At 30.2% G+C, this 18,758-nt stretch overlaps 1 protein-coding gene across 4 annotated transcripts in view; it reads left to right on the top strand.

Annotated features, from left to right (window-relative positions):
• LOC145662577 (putative fatty acyl-CoA reductase CG5065) overlaps positions 1-18,441 on the top strand; it is a 216,849-nt gene extending 198,408 nt beyond the window's left edge. For all 4 annotated transcript variants that reach the window (XM_081728276.1, XM_081728273.1, XM_081728272.1 and 1 more), the window contains 5 exons: positions 458-567; positions 5,847-6,039; positions 7,486-7,725; positions 13,912-14,169; positions 16,816-18,441. In XM_081728276.1, coding sequence (XP_081584402.1) covers positions 458-567; positions 5,847-6,039; positions 7,486-7,725; positions 13,912-14,169; positions 16,816-16,921 — 907 coding nt within the window. In that variant the 3' untranslated portion in view covers positions 16,922-18,441. The remainder of the gene's footprint in view (positions 1-457; positions 568-5,846; positions 6,040-7,485; positions 7,726-13,911; positions 14,170-16,815) is intronic.
• Positions 18,442-18,758: the final 317 nt, after the last annotated feature.

Raw genomic sequence — 18,758 nt, 5'->3', positions numbered from 1 at the left:
TTATTATCATTAACATAGTTTCTAAGAAATTAGTCAGTTTGCTTTCAAGTGGGGAAATATATATTCACAATATTATAAGATAATAAACGAGAATTAACATTTGTTAAATAAGTATTTGCTTACTTAATTCAACTAGTTAGTTAATTTTTAAGTTTATTTTTCCCTCTTTTTTTGTGTATTTCTTAAGAAATCATTTTCCAATTTAGCAATAGAAGTTAAGTGAACTTACTACTTTTTCTTGTTTTTCTTTAACTGAGAAATTAATGTTTATCTTTACGTCGTCTCCGGTAAATATGTCTTAAATATATATAATTAGTAATTTTTTTTCTCTCCTGAAGAAAATAACAATGTCAAAGTATCGTTTACAGAATTCGGTTCAACGACACATTTTATTCTGTTTGGAGAAGCCTTGAAATTTTTGTCGTGAGATTAATGTGGATTTCTTCTTGAATTACAGGATTATAGGAAAACTTCCCACGCCATATCCTTATACCAAAAGTCTAGCGGAACAGATTGTTCACAAATCCAAAGGAAAGATTCCTATTGTCATATTTCGCCCACCTGTTGGTATGTGAAAATTAACATCAGAAACATTGTTATTTATAAGTTTTTTTTTAACTAGTTAATGTTAGCATGAGCATGACCAAGCTTATATGCATGAGTATATTTAATTGGGTATTCATTGTAAACTTTGTCATTCATATATGAATTTCACAAAACAATATTTAAGTTTTTAATATTAGTACTGTATGTAGAAACTTTAAGTTAATTGTCTTATCATTTAGTTTTTGTGGGAAAATTGAATCAAAAGTGTCTAGAGTAGCTTTTACTACTATTTTCTAGCATTAGTAGTCAAAGGCGTTGAAACTTGGGATCTTGCGTCGTTTTATATTGTTTGGTATTTTTGTTTACTAATGCAACAATACTTTTGTCAATGTGTTTTATTACGTAATAATACATAAAATATTTAAGGTTGTTTTATTCGCATAATTAACTAGAACGTTACTTGGTGTTTGAAAAATTTAAGGCAACTCTAAAGCTTTCGAAAATGTTCTATATTTATGATTTTTGTTTTAAAAAGTATAACTTCGATATGTTGTAGCAAGAACTAAATTTATGCTGCATTAACTTGTATTGGATACTGTATTGATTCTTCAATCGTACCTTTTTCTGGCAGTAAGAGAATGGCTTGAGTAAAATCCGATTAATAGTTTGGATCCTATTTTAAACATTAGATTCTATCTCATATGGAGTGCCAGATAAGGATGTTAAGCTCCAATTAAATTTTCAGGTTTGATTAAACTACCCTATAAAGTATTTCTATATGTCAACGCTTTTGCTTGAAGTATTGGTACAGTTAACATTTTAGAAACACTAATCAGTTAAGCTGATTGATTTTGCAGACATTATGAATTTTATCTATATTATAGAATCAACGGTAATAGAAAGTAAAAAAAATGCCAATAAAAACACTCAAAACTCTATTAAAATATTATTCCTTTTCCTTAGTGCATTGTAATTGAAGACTTACATTTATGTGTAAGTATTGAACACCTTTCAAATTAGATTTACGACAAGAAATATATTATACTAATTTCCTCAAAAAAATATGTTTCTAGAATAATGGCTTAAACATACTATTGGACGCATGTTAAATACTTATTAGGAAAAAAACCTATAAGCTTCCTAACATTTGTAAAAAGCCATTAGCAGATTCATCAAATCACTGTTGATTTCTTCAGTATACTTGAAAAAGTAAAACTTTTTAGTCCGTTACAGTGCGTAGTTTCTTCAACTATAAGATGATGAAAACAGCAATAATAATAATAATAATAATAATAATAATAATAATAATAATAATAATAATAATAATAATAATAATAATAATAATAATAATAATAATAAAATTGATAAATACTTGATATACTGTATCAAAGACTTATTTATTCCATTTGTGCATTTTTTTCATCATCTCATAGTTAGAGTAACTACGCACTGTAATGGATTATGGAGTTTTAGTTTTCAAGTACACTGTGTATACTGGAGAAATCAACAGTGGTTTGACGAAACCGTTTATAGATTTCTTCAAATTTTAGAGGACTTATAGACGAGTTTTTAACTAAATGTTTCTAAAAATTTCTAGAGTAAGTTTACTGTTTGTCACTTATCGAAAGTGTTAAGACGTTTTGAAAATAAATTCTATGCTTTTGCTTTTGGAACCAATGACATGATCTTTCTACTCGATACCATTTAATGTATTAATAAATTAATTTTTTAACGATATTTATTTACGATCTAACATGAAAATATCCGTACAATGTAATTATTGATAATTATGTATAAAATATTTCCATTTACTGACAATCTGGCGTTCAAGCCTATTCTACAATAATGTACGTAATTTTACCTTACCCTTATGAAAGAATATTTGACAAAACAATTTGAACATGAATGATTCTGTGGGTTATTTTGATATAATGACCAATCATTTGGTACTTCAAAGTGTGAAACATAACTAGAGACTGAATTAACTAAGTCTTCGTTATACGCACTAAGGATGAAAAAAAGAAAACAATCTTATTTCATTTAATAATGCCCTTATTTGTATTCGAGTTATTTATAAAATCCACAATAATTTTAACTACACGTGCTGTAGTTTTCCTCTGGTGTTGATGCTAACATGGGTTAAAGAATTGTATGCACTTACTTTCCTAATTTAATATAAAATATAAAACTCCTAATATAAAACTCTTGCCCTTCTTTTAAAATCCAGAACCCAAACTTATTATTATTATTATTATTATTTCTCTTTCTTCTTGGAAGTGTTAGTTCTACATTTTTCTCCATTGAATAATTTAAAATTACTTAAAATTTATTCACGACAGAACCGAAAATAAGCATCTCGAAGTTGCTTCTTTTGCTTACAGATTCTTCAGTGTTGGCAAATCTTAGGAGTAAATAATCTGGTATTGTCATATAAATTATACACATTTCTTTGAATGAAAAAAATCATGTTTTTAAAATTCACAAATTGTAAAAAAAATATTTTTGGTTTTGTAAATAAAATTAAGTATTAATTTAAATCCTTATACAAATTTCTCCAGTCAGTATGAAGTTTCAAACTTTTCGTGCGGATGTAGAATGATGTATATATATTTTTCTAGTTGTGAAGTTGAATTACGTAAAATATAGATACGTATGTCTAAATTGTATTTCTACCTAACTAAAAATTTCACTAAACCTGAAATGACTGCGCCCCTTTCTCTTAAATCGCCAATATATTCTTCAATTCTGGTCTTTATATTACGCTTCGTCATGTCAGTATAAGTGTAATCATCTTACCATTTTATTTCATGTATATAGTATTTACTGAGATACTACTACATATATCTGTATTATTGATATTCATGTGAGATACTACTATTAACAAGCTTATTTATAAAATCAAAAATTAATCTTTACAATTTGTGAATTTTATAAACTTTTTCTTTCATCCATTCAAAGACATACATGTGATATGTATGGTATAACAGTAACGGGTAACGGGTATAACAGTCATAAGGTTTGCCAACACTGAAAGATTTGAGACAAGAAGGTGCAACTACAATGTGTCCATTTTATTTTCTGTTGTATCTATCTATCTATATAGTAATTGTGAATAAGTTACTGCAGAAAAACATAGAATTAAAATTTTGATGAAATTACGAAAAATTTTGGAGTTTGCTTTTCAGAAGGAGAGGGTATCCATTTTATGCTTAGATTAATGAATACTTACATTACTAGAAAAGTAAGTACAATTCTTAATACGTGTCACCCTCACCACCTGAAGAAGATAGCGGAAACAATTGTTAAAACGGTTGGGGTTTTAAATAACTAGAACACAAATAAGGTCAGTGTAAAATTGTATTTTAATAATATACTTTTGTGCACTATTTCAAAAATCCTTGTAAAATTAAATTTTAATATTGTATTCCTTGCGCACTATTTTAAAATCTTAGTAAAATTATATTTTAATAATGTATTCCTTGCGCACTATTTCAAAATTTTTGTAAAATTATATTTTAATAACGTATTTCCTGCGCACTATTTCAAAATGTTATCGCACTTTATCCTCTGCTTGTGTATAAATGTAATTTTGTTTTTCAATTTCATTTTGATACGAAGAAAGGATGAGGCAATTTTGATCGTTTTGAAGGTAGAAATGGACAACATAAATTTTAAAACTTCGCTGTGAAAATAATAGAATCCAGATGAGCGATTAGTTTATAATTTTTGGTGGTTAGAAATCCAGTGTTTGTAGCTATTATTATTATTATTTCTACTAATTTTTATATTGTAAATTATAGTAATCCAACATGAAAAATCCATATTTTATCTAAATTTCCATGTATACAGAGTTTAATTTTAAGTGAAAACTGACAATAAATTTCCTTTCCATGTTTTTTTTTTTGTTTGTTTTTAATAATAACTTATATTATGATTATTTATTTAACAAGACAATCTGATTTTTCGTAATTAAGGTGGTCGATTTTCGGCCAAAGTGCTAAAGAAATGACATTGACTTAAATACAAAGGGTAAAGCGATTTAACATAATGAGTGTTTATATATATATATATATATATATATATATATATATATATATATATAAATAGAGGAATATGCTAACACTTCTTTCTATGAACGACATAATGATCAGGGCGCCCGAAGAAAATTTTCTAGAGGGGAGCCCATTTGCATGGTTGCTATATTACATCTGCTATTTCTGGTATCTAATGTGCGTGGTTTGCTATATTACGTACACATTTTCATAAGCCAGAGGGAGGCCCGGGCCCCTTCCTGCCCTCCCTTTTGGGCGCCCATGATAATGATATATAGCAATACCTTCTGCTCAGTATTTCTTTTCTTTTCTTGACTTTTTTCTACACTCAGACGAGCTATTCACTTAAAAACTCAGTCTCTTGCAAACTCAGTCTCTTAATGTAGTGTTTTTCTAATGTGTTTTTATTCATAGGTAACTTGTAAGTACTTTCAATGCCTATGCCTATATCTGTAACTATACTTTATATATATATATATGTATATGTATATGTATATCTATATCTATATCTATATCTATATCTATATCTATATCTATATCTATATATAGGTAGATAAATTATATTCCTTACAGAAAGATAGTAGAAATGTAATCACAACATTAAAAAATATTTATACTATCAACTTTTCGCTAAGACGCTAAATCGCTTCACCATATACTTGGACACTTCGGGGCTTATTCTTCTATTTTATTTTATTTTATTTTATTTTATTTATTTTTGCGTGGGAGTAGGGAGAAGTGACTGTGGGTTAACGGTAAAGCACTCATCTATGGTGAGAGGGTTTCCAAGTTCGACCCCAAATCTTGTGAGTTTGTAGTGGAATGTTCTTGGGTTTTCCGGAAAATTTTCTTCCCACATTCTCATTCCATTTATTATTTCATAATCATTTACTTTCAATAATCACCTGTCTCCCTTAGCCTAAAGGGCAAAATAATAGGACGTAAAACTAAGATTTCCTTTAACTTAATATTCCTTTTTCTTTTATTGCTATGTCTTCTTCTTATCTGACAAATAATTTAAGCAAAAATACCAATAGTGTACTTTCTAGTGTTATGATTATATTATTATTATTATTATTATTATTATTATTATTATTATTATTATTATTATTATTATTATTATTATTATTATTATTATTGCTTTGCTCAGTGGTTGTCACCTATGTTTGAATGTCCAATATTTATATCCGCCATAAAATATGTAGATCTTGGAATATGTAATTAAATATGCCTTTTTAATATTTCCAGTGACACCATCTTTGGCCGAACCTTGCAAGGGTTGGGTTGATAATTTTAATGGAACTACAGGTATTATGGTATTAATGGGCAAAGGTCTCACACGAACCATGTATGGAGAATCAGGAATTGACGATTACATTCCTGTCGATCTTGCAATCAACGCCATGATTGCGTCAGCTTGGAAAATTGGAACAAGCAAACAGTAAGCATAATCAATAATTTTTATTTACAATTTTATCTTACTTTTATGCAAATGAAACGGTAGCTCAATAATTGTGTTAACTTCTGATGCGCAGGATCACAGATGATGACCATGGATTTTCCCAGGATTCTCTATTTTTTTTTTTTAATTCTTACGAAAATATCCATAAGGGATAGTTTACTTTCCTTTATTTTTTTATTTACTTAATAACTTTATGAACAATTTTCGTAAAACTGATTCATCGATTTTGTTGATGTTTCATAAACAAATATATCATTAATAACCCTAATAATGGCATAGGTCATTTTTCATAAGAAAGTCTACAAAAAATAGTTTACCTTTGGGGCGAGTTTTCTTCTAATGAAGTTTCCCTAAACCATAATTTTATTCGTATTTTGCAAATAAATATTTCAATAACAACTACATCACAAATTGATTCAGTTTAACAAATTGGAACTAGAAAATTTAGTGTGATAACTCATTACCTTTATTAGTGTGTGTGATTATGTTTACACTATTCTCTGGTAAGTAATTTAGTTTCTATTCCTGCTTTGAGATGCCTTTGTTCTAACTATATATGTAATTCAGAGTAGACAGTTAAAAGTACAGTATGTTTGTTTCGTCAGTTTTTCTCCTCATCAATTTCTCAGTAAACATATAGTAACTTTAAAGTTGTATATATATAAAAAAAAGCATTTTGCACTCCAGTTAGAAGTTATCGGATCGTGACCTCACAAAATGCATATCATCATCTTGTAAATATCAACATATCTCACGCAAAATTAGTAGTAATTTTACTTGCCATCGTGTTTCTTTAAACTTTCAAACAATCGATTTCCTCTAAATATTTCAAATAGCATTATGGTCATTCATATTGTTTGTTTTGTGAAGTTCTTCAGTGAAAAATTCGTCCAATATTGAAATATTGAGAACAAAATGACACTTCCTGTGGACCTAGAACAAAAATTTAGTAAGATAGGGCATGAGTTTTTTTAAGTGCATCTTGTTAACTTTTACGTTAACTTTATCTCCGTTTTGACAAGTAATTACGGTTACAATATTGGAGAAACGTAAATCGCAGAGCTTTTGATCTTTTTTTTATTTATTTTATTTTTTTTTATATAAAATCAAACAAAATTCACCTGAAGTTGAAACAACAAAAATGTAACATATTTCTTCCTTATTATGGAATAAAATAACCTTGTCCTACTGCAGATGAATAACTGGTGTTATTCGAAATACTTTAGAGGAAACTAATTGTTTGGAATTTGAAATGAACATAAACATAATTATTATGATAATACACATAATTATAAACATATAGAAAAACATAAACATTATAATTTTAATAATTTTTCTTACGTTCTGTTAGTAATTATATCTTTCGTATTTGTAGGAATGAAAAAAAAAGATGACTGATTAATGGAAATTTTTCTTTCTTTCCAGACCTAATGAATTTCTGGTTGTGAACTCATGTCCAAAGACAATGCCAAAGTTTACTTTCGAGAGGATGCGAGATGTGATGGAGGAAAGCGTAAAAACAATTCCATTTAATAACATCGTCTGGTACCCTAGAGTAATCCTCACAAAAAATATTTTTGTCTATCATATTCTATTGTTCCTGCTACATTTTATACCAGGAATTGCCATGGACGCATACCTTATTCTTGCAGGACATAAACCTGTGTAAGTATTATTATATATTTTTTCACTAAAAGCGATTGAGTTTATATTTCCTTATTTTATTAATGTTGATACTTGATAGTATTGTAAACTTGTTTTATGAAAGTTTAAATAGCATCAGTGGCATATTTAGGAGGGCTACCGGGTTTAATTCCCCCGAAATAAATTTGTTAATACAAATATTAAAGGAAGGAAAATGAACTTCATTAAAATTTGTCGGTACTCAAAAGGAAAAATATTAGTGATTATTCACGTTTTGTGCATAGCGCCCCCCGAAACAAAATCCTAAATACGCCACTGAATAGGATGAAAAGAAATATTTATCATATATGAAATCAGTGTTTACAACCAAACTTAGTATATACCGTTCTTTATTTCTTCTCACGCCGCGACGTAATCCATTAGCTAATACCCTCAGCTACCGGATGCGATATTGACATGTTTCCAAAGACGGATTTGTCTCAACATCTATCACTGCTTGAAGTTCCAATAATAATGTCATTTCACATGACAATGTATACACTGTTGTACTAGGCATTGGCTAGTTGTAAATGTCACTCTGAGAAGAAGAAAGAAAAATAGAAGAAGAAAGACAAGAAGCAAAATAATCGAGAGAAAGGTGGTAATGCGAGAGCAGTTTCTATTGATCATAAATCAAATTTAATAAGAATAATGATATAAATTGTGAACAAAGGTGTTACTTTCAACTTTTAGTTTTCTGTACCCCAAGTGCCGTTTTCTTTTATGCAGTGAACAGAAAGAAAATGTAAAGAAATTCAGAAATGCAAAAAACATCATGGTAATATCGAAAAAGCACATATATGTGTGTTAAATACTAATAATGATATATCATGTTTCATTCTGCCTTTTCTATCTATCTTTCTTTCTCTCTTTCTTGGGGAATGGACCTATGTTCCGTCCTGATCGTATTTGAGAAAGATAACCTTAATGGTTTGAATACCAAGGCATACCTCATAAAAGAAAGAAGGAAGAAAAAAAAATAATAAATTGTAAAAATATAATTCAATCTTGAAAGTGACTTAAAATGCATTTTATTTTGTGTGCTCCGTAGATCCCGCAGTGATGGGTCTCAAACTTAAAGGACCTTCTTAAGTTATAAAACTTGATTCGCATTTGGCTTGCTTTCTAGTTGTGCGACGGTAGCGGAAGAGAGGAAAGAAGAGCCGGTTTCGTGACCACTGCTTGAGACTAATGAGTGTTCTGATCCTCATATTCTTGTAATATATAAAATATCATTTTAGGATTTTATATATTACCTTTTTCCATGTTTGATGATAATTTTAACCATGTAGCAAGGATTCTGATAGAATTGAACTTTTTGTTCTGAATTGTCCAAATTTATATTAAACAAACGTGCATATAGTACTTTCTGCAGAAACAGAGAGACGATTACAATAAACATGTGACCTGTTTAGTAGAACGAGTATTCAAACTTTCGAAGTGGTTACTGTAGGAATATTTTAGATACTGAACTTTTCATGTATACTTTCTGATGCACTCATAGAGTACGAGACATTTTTTTAGCTATCTTATTGGTCAATCCTTCAGTCATGCCCATAACGTTTCATTGTTAATACAGAATGAAATATTCCCCCCTTCGGTATTATCCACCTCACAGATGAGATTTCGATTGTAGAGATCAAATTCTGTGAGGCTGCGAACTGGTACTCTGAGGTCCAAAGCCATACAGCAATTTCTAATCGCGTTTTATAGGCATCTGAAGAAAGCCCTCACTCGTGATATCCTCACTAAAATCGGGTCGTACCTATCTAACCACAATACAATTAAGAGACTAACAGAGAATCATGTTCCACCTTACTCCTAAACACCAAACATTAAGTTCTATCTACAAACCTAAAATTCACAAATCCGAGAAGTTCCATTCTTTTCAGTACAATCCTGTTAAATGCCTTCCGAATTCTCTGCACTACCATTTTCGACCTCAAGTACAGGTTCTCCTATCAAACTGCTTCTACGTCATATATTAGCCATTGGAAATGACTGTGGTAGAGGAAAAATCTTTTTTTCTTTCCTTCTTTCTGTACACAATTGCCTCTATATTTGTGAAATCAATGAATTTCAAAGAATGTTTAAAAAAATTACTGATTGAGAGTCGGAACCCAAATCTTCGGCTTATTGTGTCAGTGCCCTAATGATTATACTGCTTACTTGTTTGTTCGGTTTCTGACTAGTCGAAAGTGAAAGTGAGTGACTGTTGGCGAAGTAGACGAGGTAGCGTAATGGTTAACGCACTGACATGGTAAACCGCACACCAGGTTTGATTCTTCTTTTAGTGGCATATTTCTTACACTTGCACAACTCAGTTTTTTTTTTTTTTCCTTTACAAAATTTAACTTTACATCTGAAAATAACCAACAGCTTCTAATGGAGGTACTCCATAGGAACTCGCCTGGTTTCATGTGTCATCAGCTTATTCATGGGACATTTGAAACAACAAAGTCTCCACTACTCTAGTCAACCAGCACTGGAACCATTACTGCAACCTTTAAGCAAGTGCTCAGACATATTAATTTAGTCCTAGAACCTTTCCATCATTTTTCTTGGTATGGATGTCAGAATTGAAAATGGACGCCTCGCAGTTGACTATACATCGAACCTATGAAAAATATTCAATCCCTTCACTTCACAAGTTCCTACACGTATCAAAGTTTTCTATGCTCTGACCATTCGAAGACGTGTGTTTGCTCTATCACATCGTCTGTTAATAATTGTTTTAAGCTCCTCTCATCCGCATTCTTCAACTAAGGATCTCTCACCAATGTCATTCGCAAAAATTCAATTTTGGAGGAAAAAATCTGTTCCAAATTTCATAACTATTGTAGTCTCTGTTGCCTACGGAATCTTATGAAGTCTGCTTGTTCTTTATTCATCACTTCACTTGAAATCAGAAAGCTTTCCGAAAGCTCTTCCGAAAAGACTTTTCAATTTCAGTCTTCATATTCTTATTAAGAGAATTTGTATGTTGAAACATCTTACACTTCAACCAAAGATATGTCAGAAACCGAACAAAAAGCTGGTCCTACTATATTTACATAAGTCTGACTTTTCAACATTCTACCACAAAAATAACACACATTTTTCTATTCCAGTAATCACAATTCTTCTAATCTCATTTGCGTCTTTAAATGTAGTCACTCTATAGCCTTCTATGTCAAAGAAGCTCTAATAGCTCGTTCAATTAGCATCAACAACCACTGATGATCCTACAGTGCTCAAACACTTGTTTAACAACACGCAATAAAATACATCTCTTGGAAAGAGACGGGAAGACACATTATCTAGCTGTCCATCAAGCATTTTCTGATCTTATCTGTCGTTAACCACCCTACTGTACATTACTTACTCCGTTTTTCTATCACGTATTTTTATTTCATCGTAATTTTTCTACATAATTTTCTTATAATTTTATTACTTAATCTTCACAAAACTGTCCAAAGCACATTAATAACTTATTGCTGAAACTGTTACACAAGTATTAGGCTTTGATCAATTTGTTTTATTAATACTGTCAATTATTTCTGAAGCTATTATGAACTAGATACTACTTAATCTTATATATAAAAATGTTCGTTTGTTTGTTTGTTTGTCCAGTATAACTAATTCACACTGTTGGCTTGGCATACTTCTAAGAAACCTTATCGAAGAGAGAGAAGTCTGGAAGAGACTGTAGTCTACCTAAAATTTTTTGATGCGTATCCTAAGGGGAAGAAAGGGGATTCAAAGCAGGAAAGATTATTTTAAAATTAATTCAAAAACAAAATATTTCAAGAGCTTCTCGTGTTAGGAATGTGAAATTTGGCATGTAAATTCATTTTTAAAAACAAGTTGACACATATATGACTTACAATATGGAAAAAAATACTGTAAGAATAAGGCACTCTTAAAGAGTGCGAAGGGGAATGACGTATAAAAATAATGGAAAATTACCGATATTATTGCCGAATGCATAGCTCTCGGAGTAGCTGAGATAAATAGTGACACACCCAATTCTGTCTAAATCCAAGTTCAGGCCCATCAGCATGGAGGGTGAGAATAGGTGAAGAAAAATGTCCCAAATAACCGAGATTAGTATCGAATTCATAGCTTTCAGAGTCATTAAACTGATTGGTTACAGAACCGATGCCATTTAAGCATAAGTTTAGTCAAGAACGTGCATGTCTGCTTGTCCGGTAATTGAGAGGGGCAAATTAAAGAGGTCGTAATTTATATTTTAATTTGTTTTTTATTCCTGGTCTATTATTTTGTATGATCACATATATACATTTTTTTTCATTACTCTTACCTAGCAACCCTATCTATCAGTTTTATCTTGCTCCATTTTTAACGTAATAATACAATGGATTTTTTTGGATTCTAATATGACATCCATTTGGACGCTATACAACTACAGTAAAAACTCGTTAATCCACACGCACGGTACTCCGAACGCCGCGCTACTCCGAACGGCCTTCAGTCCTTGTACATACGTACTGCATTTTTAGATAAAAAAAAAGTAGGTCGGAAAACAATTAAAGACTTTTCAAATGACTTTTGTTTACATAAAGTTACTGTACTGTAGTATTTAAAGAACAGTAATATACAAAGTTTCATTTTGTAGTAGGACTTTATTGTGTATTTTTTTTTCAATTTATTATACGTGCGTACATATTGTCAGTAAATGTAGGTACTATTTTAAGCTTGTTTCGGGCGATTTTTAAGCATGCCTTAGTAATCTGAACTTTTTGATAACCCGAACAGCTCAGCAAACAAATATTCTGATTAACAAGGTCAAACTGTACTTCTGTTTTTTAGTGCTTTTTATTTTACTCTTTCCTACTTAATGAGATATTTAGCGAAAGCCCTTTCAGTGTACTTCCTTAAGTGTTGCGTAATAGTGGTTTTACTATTAAAAATTCTACAAAACTAAAAGTTAAGCTCTGTTGTGCAAAACTCCGAAAAAGGGTATAACACAATTTACTATGACGTGATGTAAATGTGTGTCTTTACTGGTTATTTAACACGAAATTCCATTCTGCTTCTTTCTTTCCTTAGGAGTTCTCGGAGCTGGGAAGGCTCAGTGGTAGAGCGTTCATCTCTCGTGTATGGGGTTCCTGGTTCGATCCCAGCTCGCGCAAAGTGAACTTTGTGATGGAAAAACACCATGTGCTTGGGTTTTCCTGGGGTTCTCCCGTTTCCTCTCACTTTCTTCATTCTACCATTTCATTCATTTCTCACCCTCACAACTAAATTAATTTATGTATTAAAGAGTTATTTTTTATCCTCAGACCGAACATAAAAAGATTTCTCAAAGAAGTTTTACATTACATCTTTTCTCTCTGTAATTATTTATGAACAAATACTGAAGACTAATGGTAAGGTTTCGAAACACTTAAATTTATGCCTGCTGTTCTCTTTGAACAAGCTGAACCTGAAACTTGGATTCAATGTACGAAACATTTTCCCTGGCTCAGAGAGAGCTCTTTTGCCTGATTAAGAGCATATTTTATTAGTTCACGTCAGTATGGCTTTCTTTTTTCTTTTCTAATTTCTAACAGATGATTACCGCCCAAAATTATAAGATAAAGAATACTGTGTTTAGTTTTGAATTAGCATGCATCAGTGACTTTTTTTTTTTTTAGCCTTTTACTCAGTAGTGCATTAATTTCAGATAGTAGCGCCACTAAAAAAAGAAAAGAAAGAAATAAAGAAAAAGCTAAACTACAAATCTTTCGGAATTTGTGTGGGAACTTGGTTGAAATATAGGCATTATTTTCTTTCCTGGTAAATAATAAAAGGAAAAGGAGTGTTAGAATCTAAACATCACTTAGTTTTAGGTGAATAATACTTTGTGACAATTGTGTCCTTGTTAGTCTAAGTATTATGAGCGTTATCCGTCAGAATTCGTAGTATTGGGCAGGTAAACTTGATTAGATATATGTAACTGGCATATCAGACAGGCAAAACTTTCCCAATCAAATCTATAAATTACTTTCCTCGTTTAGTCCAACAACATATAATAGAAGTTATCTTTGTTCTATGGAATTACGAAGAGATAATGTTAAATATATGCCTTTCGTAAATGCTTATTTATACTACAATTTAGAATATGAAGTTATTGACATAAATGTTATGTAATTTTTAAAATTTGATATTCATGTTTCATTTCAGAGTTTTGAGATATCATAAAGTAGTGTACAAAGCTTGTCAAAAAGTCGACTTTTACGGCAAAGGGAATTGGGATTTTGAAAATGAAAACTTTAAAAAATTAGAACAAGAGGTTCTGCCTGAAGATAGAGAAACATTCAACTTCTCGATGAAAAATGTGGATGAGAATCAATATTGGAGAAGCAGTGTGCTGGGAATGAAGAGGTACATGATGAACGACAAGGATGAAGAGCTTCCTCGAGCAAGACTACATGCAATGTTGTAAGTATATAAGTTGGTTTCATTAAACTTGGAAGCTGTCCCACGTTCCTGAAAATTATGGTTTCCATACATCACTTCAGACATGTAATCAAACGTTTAGGCACTTGTGACATAAGCGCTTATAATTATTTAAAAACCTAACTCGAAATAATGAAAATAAACATTCAATGATATTAAACAATCTAGAGAGACATCTGATTGTATTTGTAGAGAACACTTTCTGTTTTTTTAAACGAAACAAAAGAAAAATAAATAAAGAAAGAAAGAAACGTAAAATTCTTTTCATATATATCTAATAAATTACTTACAACTACTTACCACTTCACTTAATAGTGCAAAGTTTTCCAAACCTTGACACACAATTAGCATTTGTGGTAACTTCCAAGTGCTTAAATAAAATATTAAACATATTTTAATTTAATTAATTGTAGCAGTTCGAATTAGTAAATAAAATATTAAAATTTAATGCATTTGATAGTCCATCCCAAGCAATCATTAATTATGAAAGTACGATATACATTTTCAAGTTGTAACTTATTATATTATGTCTTACATCGTAAAACACATTTTCTTTTATTGATTTCTCTCTCTCTCTTCTTTCTTTCTTCCTTTCCTTTTAGTTTCAAAGAAATCGAAAATAATCTTATAGCTTTCACGGACGTAATCCAGGTATATTTGAAGAACACAAGAATATGTGGGACTAATTCTTTTGGTACATTTTCACCTTTGAGAGCTCGTCCTGTTGTCCTTAATTTGTCCAAGCCGTAATGACAAGCTTACATTTCTTGCAGCATCTTTCCATGTACTGGAGTTGACTTTGATCTGGACATACGTTAATTTCTGTTATATTAAAACTTCGAAGAAGCAACAAAAATCTTTCTCGAAAGAGGAGACCTATGTAGTTATTTTAATGAAGTCGTGGTTTTAAAGAAAGTGCAAAAGTAGACAATATTTGATATTAAACAATATTACAGGCAATATAGATTGAAATAGTAATAAACGTTGCTGGAAACTTCAGCACGTTAAATTTTCTTACATGTAACATTAAGAAATGGGCATTTATCTAACATCCGGTTTCTACATATTATATATCATCACAATTACTATCATTTTAATTTTATCCTCTAGAATCAATTTGATCAATTTCCTGATACAATTGTAGATAATTATACTAAACATATTTAATTAATTATATTAATATTAAGTTAATAAAATTACGTTAGTAATTAAGTTAGCGGTTTTAATTACTTATTCATTACTTGCTGTTGATTTAATTAGTTAAATCTCTTATGAAATATATTTTATATAGATATCATCATCCTTTTACTGTGCTGACTCGTTTCTTAAGTGATGTGTACTTATACTGTTATATGTATAATTACTTAAGTTTAATATGATATTTTTACAGAAATCTTTGTTGCAAGATTTTAAATCAAATTATTTAGTATACAAGTTACTGTAACTTTCCCAGGAAATAGAAAAATATTGCAAACCATTTGAACGTGTCTTGCTTAATTTGGTAATAATATCCATGGAATGTGTTGCTGGATGCCATTCTATTCAGAATTCGAACGGATAAGGTGTCGTATCCGTAGAAAAGTGATATATCTTCTAGGAAAATGGGATCATAACATTGATTTGGAAGTATTCTGCATTTTCTATGAGATTTTACAACTATACAATCTTCAAATTAGTATATTAACCGAATCCTCCAAAAATCTTGAATCCATCTGTGAATATTTCCTACAGTGGTGGACAAAAATTCGCTACATCCATCTTCATTGATATTGCAGTAGATAAGTTTTTTTTTCTTTTTTTGCTAGTCAGATAGATATTATGTGTGCTTCATCCAATGTCATTGCGTAAATTTATTTTTTGTCACTCCCCAAGTGGTGCTTATACATTTTACGATAATTGATCTTTTGTTCCTTAATGTGCCACTATTGAAGATTCTTACATGCATTTTTACGACTGCGTTTTGCCTGCATATTTGAAAATGACTGAGTTGACAGTCGATTGATTCACTTTGATATCTTCATTGTAGTTGGACAGCCACCTAATATATATCATCCAGTAAAGAATTCGCCTGTTTGAACGAGGACATCCGGAATTTGTTTTTGATGAATCACTGGTTTTTAATAGATGTAATGGATTATGATGACACGCACAATCTTTCTGTAGGATTTTCGTTGTTCAGATATTGTTTTATTGTTCTTTCATTGCGGAACTCTGTATGAAGAAAGATAGTTATACTCTTTCCACTATTAATAGAGTTTTCCACAATTTCCAAACAATACTAAACAAACTCCACTCCTAATCTCACTAGACTTTACTGCAGATCCTGGAGATCATTGTAGCTTGCGCATTGCGTTTAAGTACCTGATCAAAATCATTCTCATACAAATTTATCAGTTATATAAAATGTCCCATCAAAATTCAAATTAATGAAATCTTGTACTTTTTTATAGTCATGAATCCTTATAAGTGAGCAAAGGACTATGGCTTAGAAAGAAATCACTCAGTAAAGGTTATATACCTTTTATTATGTAATTCCTTTAAACAAGAGATTAAAAATGGCATGTTTAAAACGTATTCCATTGTGTATGAAAGCACTGTAGTATTAACTACGTATTTTTATCGTTACAGGCTATACTGTGTCGATTTATTGCTTAGAGTGGCAGTCATTGCAATCATCTGTGTCCTGTTGTTATGGATATTTGGCATATGGAGTCCTCTATCACTGTTGGAATAAAGAAACAATAAAAACAAAGAAACAAAAGTTATTTAGTTGTTAAAAACACTTTTCGTGGCAACTAATAGAAAGTGTTTGAAGCTGAACATTGAAGTGCAAACAAATAACAGAGCAAACCTATAGCGATGTGTTTGAAGCAAACAAAGATATAGTCATTATGTGGTGTATTTGATTTATTTGAGACCTCCAAAAAATATGCACAAAAGTAACACATTAACGAAATGAACTTAAATAAACGATTTGGAGGTTTCCGCATGCAACGGCAGATGGAAACTGTAGTGATGTATTCTCTATAGAATATTGTTTTTGAGATCTCCGAAATATATATATATACAAATAATACAGTAACAATATAAACTCTGAACATAACATGTATACTTGTACACAGATTTTAGATTAACACATTACTGACCGGATTTAAATACCATGGATCCTGGGCCATTTAATTAGGTCTTTTCAAGTTATGTATGCATTTGTGAAAAAACATGTCATTCATATCTTTACTCATCATTGTTTAAGTCTCATGAAACTTTCAAGAGATGACTGGTTTTCTATTATGTTTCAAAATATGGTATTTCAGGAAGAGAGATTCCCGAAAAAATCATGACAACTGTTGCGATCGGTCGGAAATGTATTAAGCTTAAACACATGCTATTTAGTGAGAATTATGACCTTGAGATACTTTAGAAACATCATAATTATAAATATTTCATTATAATTATAATTATGTCCAAATTGGGTCCAGTTTCAAAATTTTTATATGAATTCAGCTAATAATATCTTTATATATATATATATATATATATATATATATATATATATATATATATATATATATATATATATATATATATATATATATATATATATATATACATATATATATGTATGTATACATAGAAAATCTTAATTAGTCGAAAAATAAGTTAAAATAAATTTCCTTGCGCATTGTAGTTTTATAATGTTGAATCTCGATTTGTATTTGTACCCAGGACATTAACGAAGTACTTCTATATCTTTAAACTTGCTAGTGCATAGTTCACCATTTTTTTTTTTTGTCGCAACTTAAAATGAAGAAAATAAGAGGCCTATCCTATATAATTCTCAACTATCTATTGTATTGCATTACAACATTCAAACTATTCAACAAAATACTATTTCTTTTACATAACTACAACAAAAAGACCACAAAGTAGAATTGAAGCTTTAATTACAGTGTTTTCGAACATGGCTTGTATCACATCATCTTGCAGTTTAAAGCAAGTCTTTAAATGTAATGATGATAATAAAACATAAATTAACTGTTACAAACTGAGCAAAAATATGATGAGTTATTTTATTTTTAAAATTTGGAAAATAAATTGTTTTCTACTTTCCAGAATACTTCATAATATTTCTTTCCAAGAACAAGATATGAAAGTAAAGATTTTGACACATTAATTTTAATATTTTATTATACTCAGGAATGTATTTGTGAAACTATTTGTGAACCGAAAAGTCAATAAACAGTAATTGTGAAAGTCTGTTTAGCTGTTAATTTTCAAGCACCTTAATAATTCCAAGTTACAAGATGGTATTAGTAAAAGCGTAGATTATGTAGTTTAGGGCACCATTCTATTGGATTTCATTGGACATACAGTTTAGTACAAAAGTACTGATATTATAAAATATGCCAATATAATTTTAAATTTTATATTTGACATGTTCAACGAACTTTCGAAAAACGAACTGTTCGACATGTTTGTGTGGGTGTATGTTTGTTATTTGCGATTTTTTTCTATTTTGAGCCTTCCATTCGATAGAGAATCAAAAACTATCTAAAGACATGATGGAACTT

This window comes from Thermobia domestica, chromosome 10, assembly GCF_964235325.1.
Source record: "Thermobia domestica chromosome 10, izTheDome1.hap1.1, whole genome shotgun sequence".
Lineage (NCBI taxonomy): Eukaryota > Metazoa > Arthropoda > Insecta > Zygentoma > Lepismatidae > Thermobia > Thermobia domestica.
The sequence above is the reverse complement of the archived record's forward strand: the minus strand, read 5'-3'. Positions and strand labels throughout refer to the sequence as shown.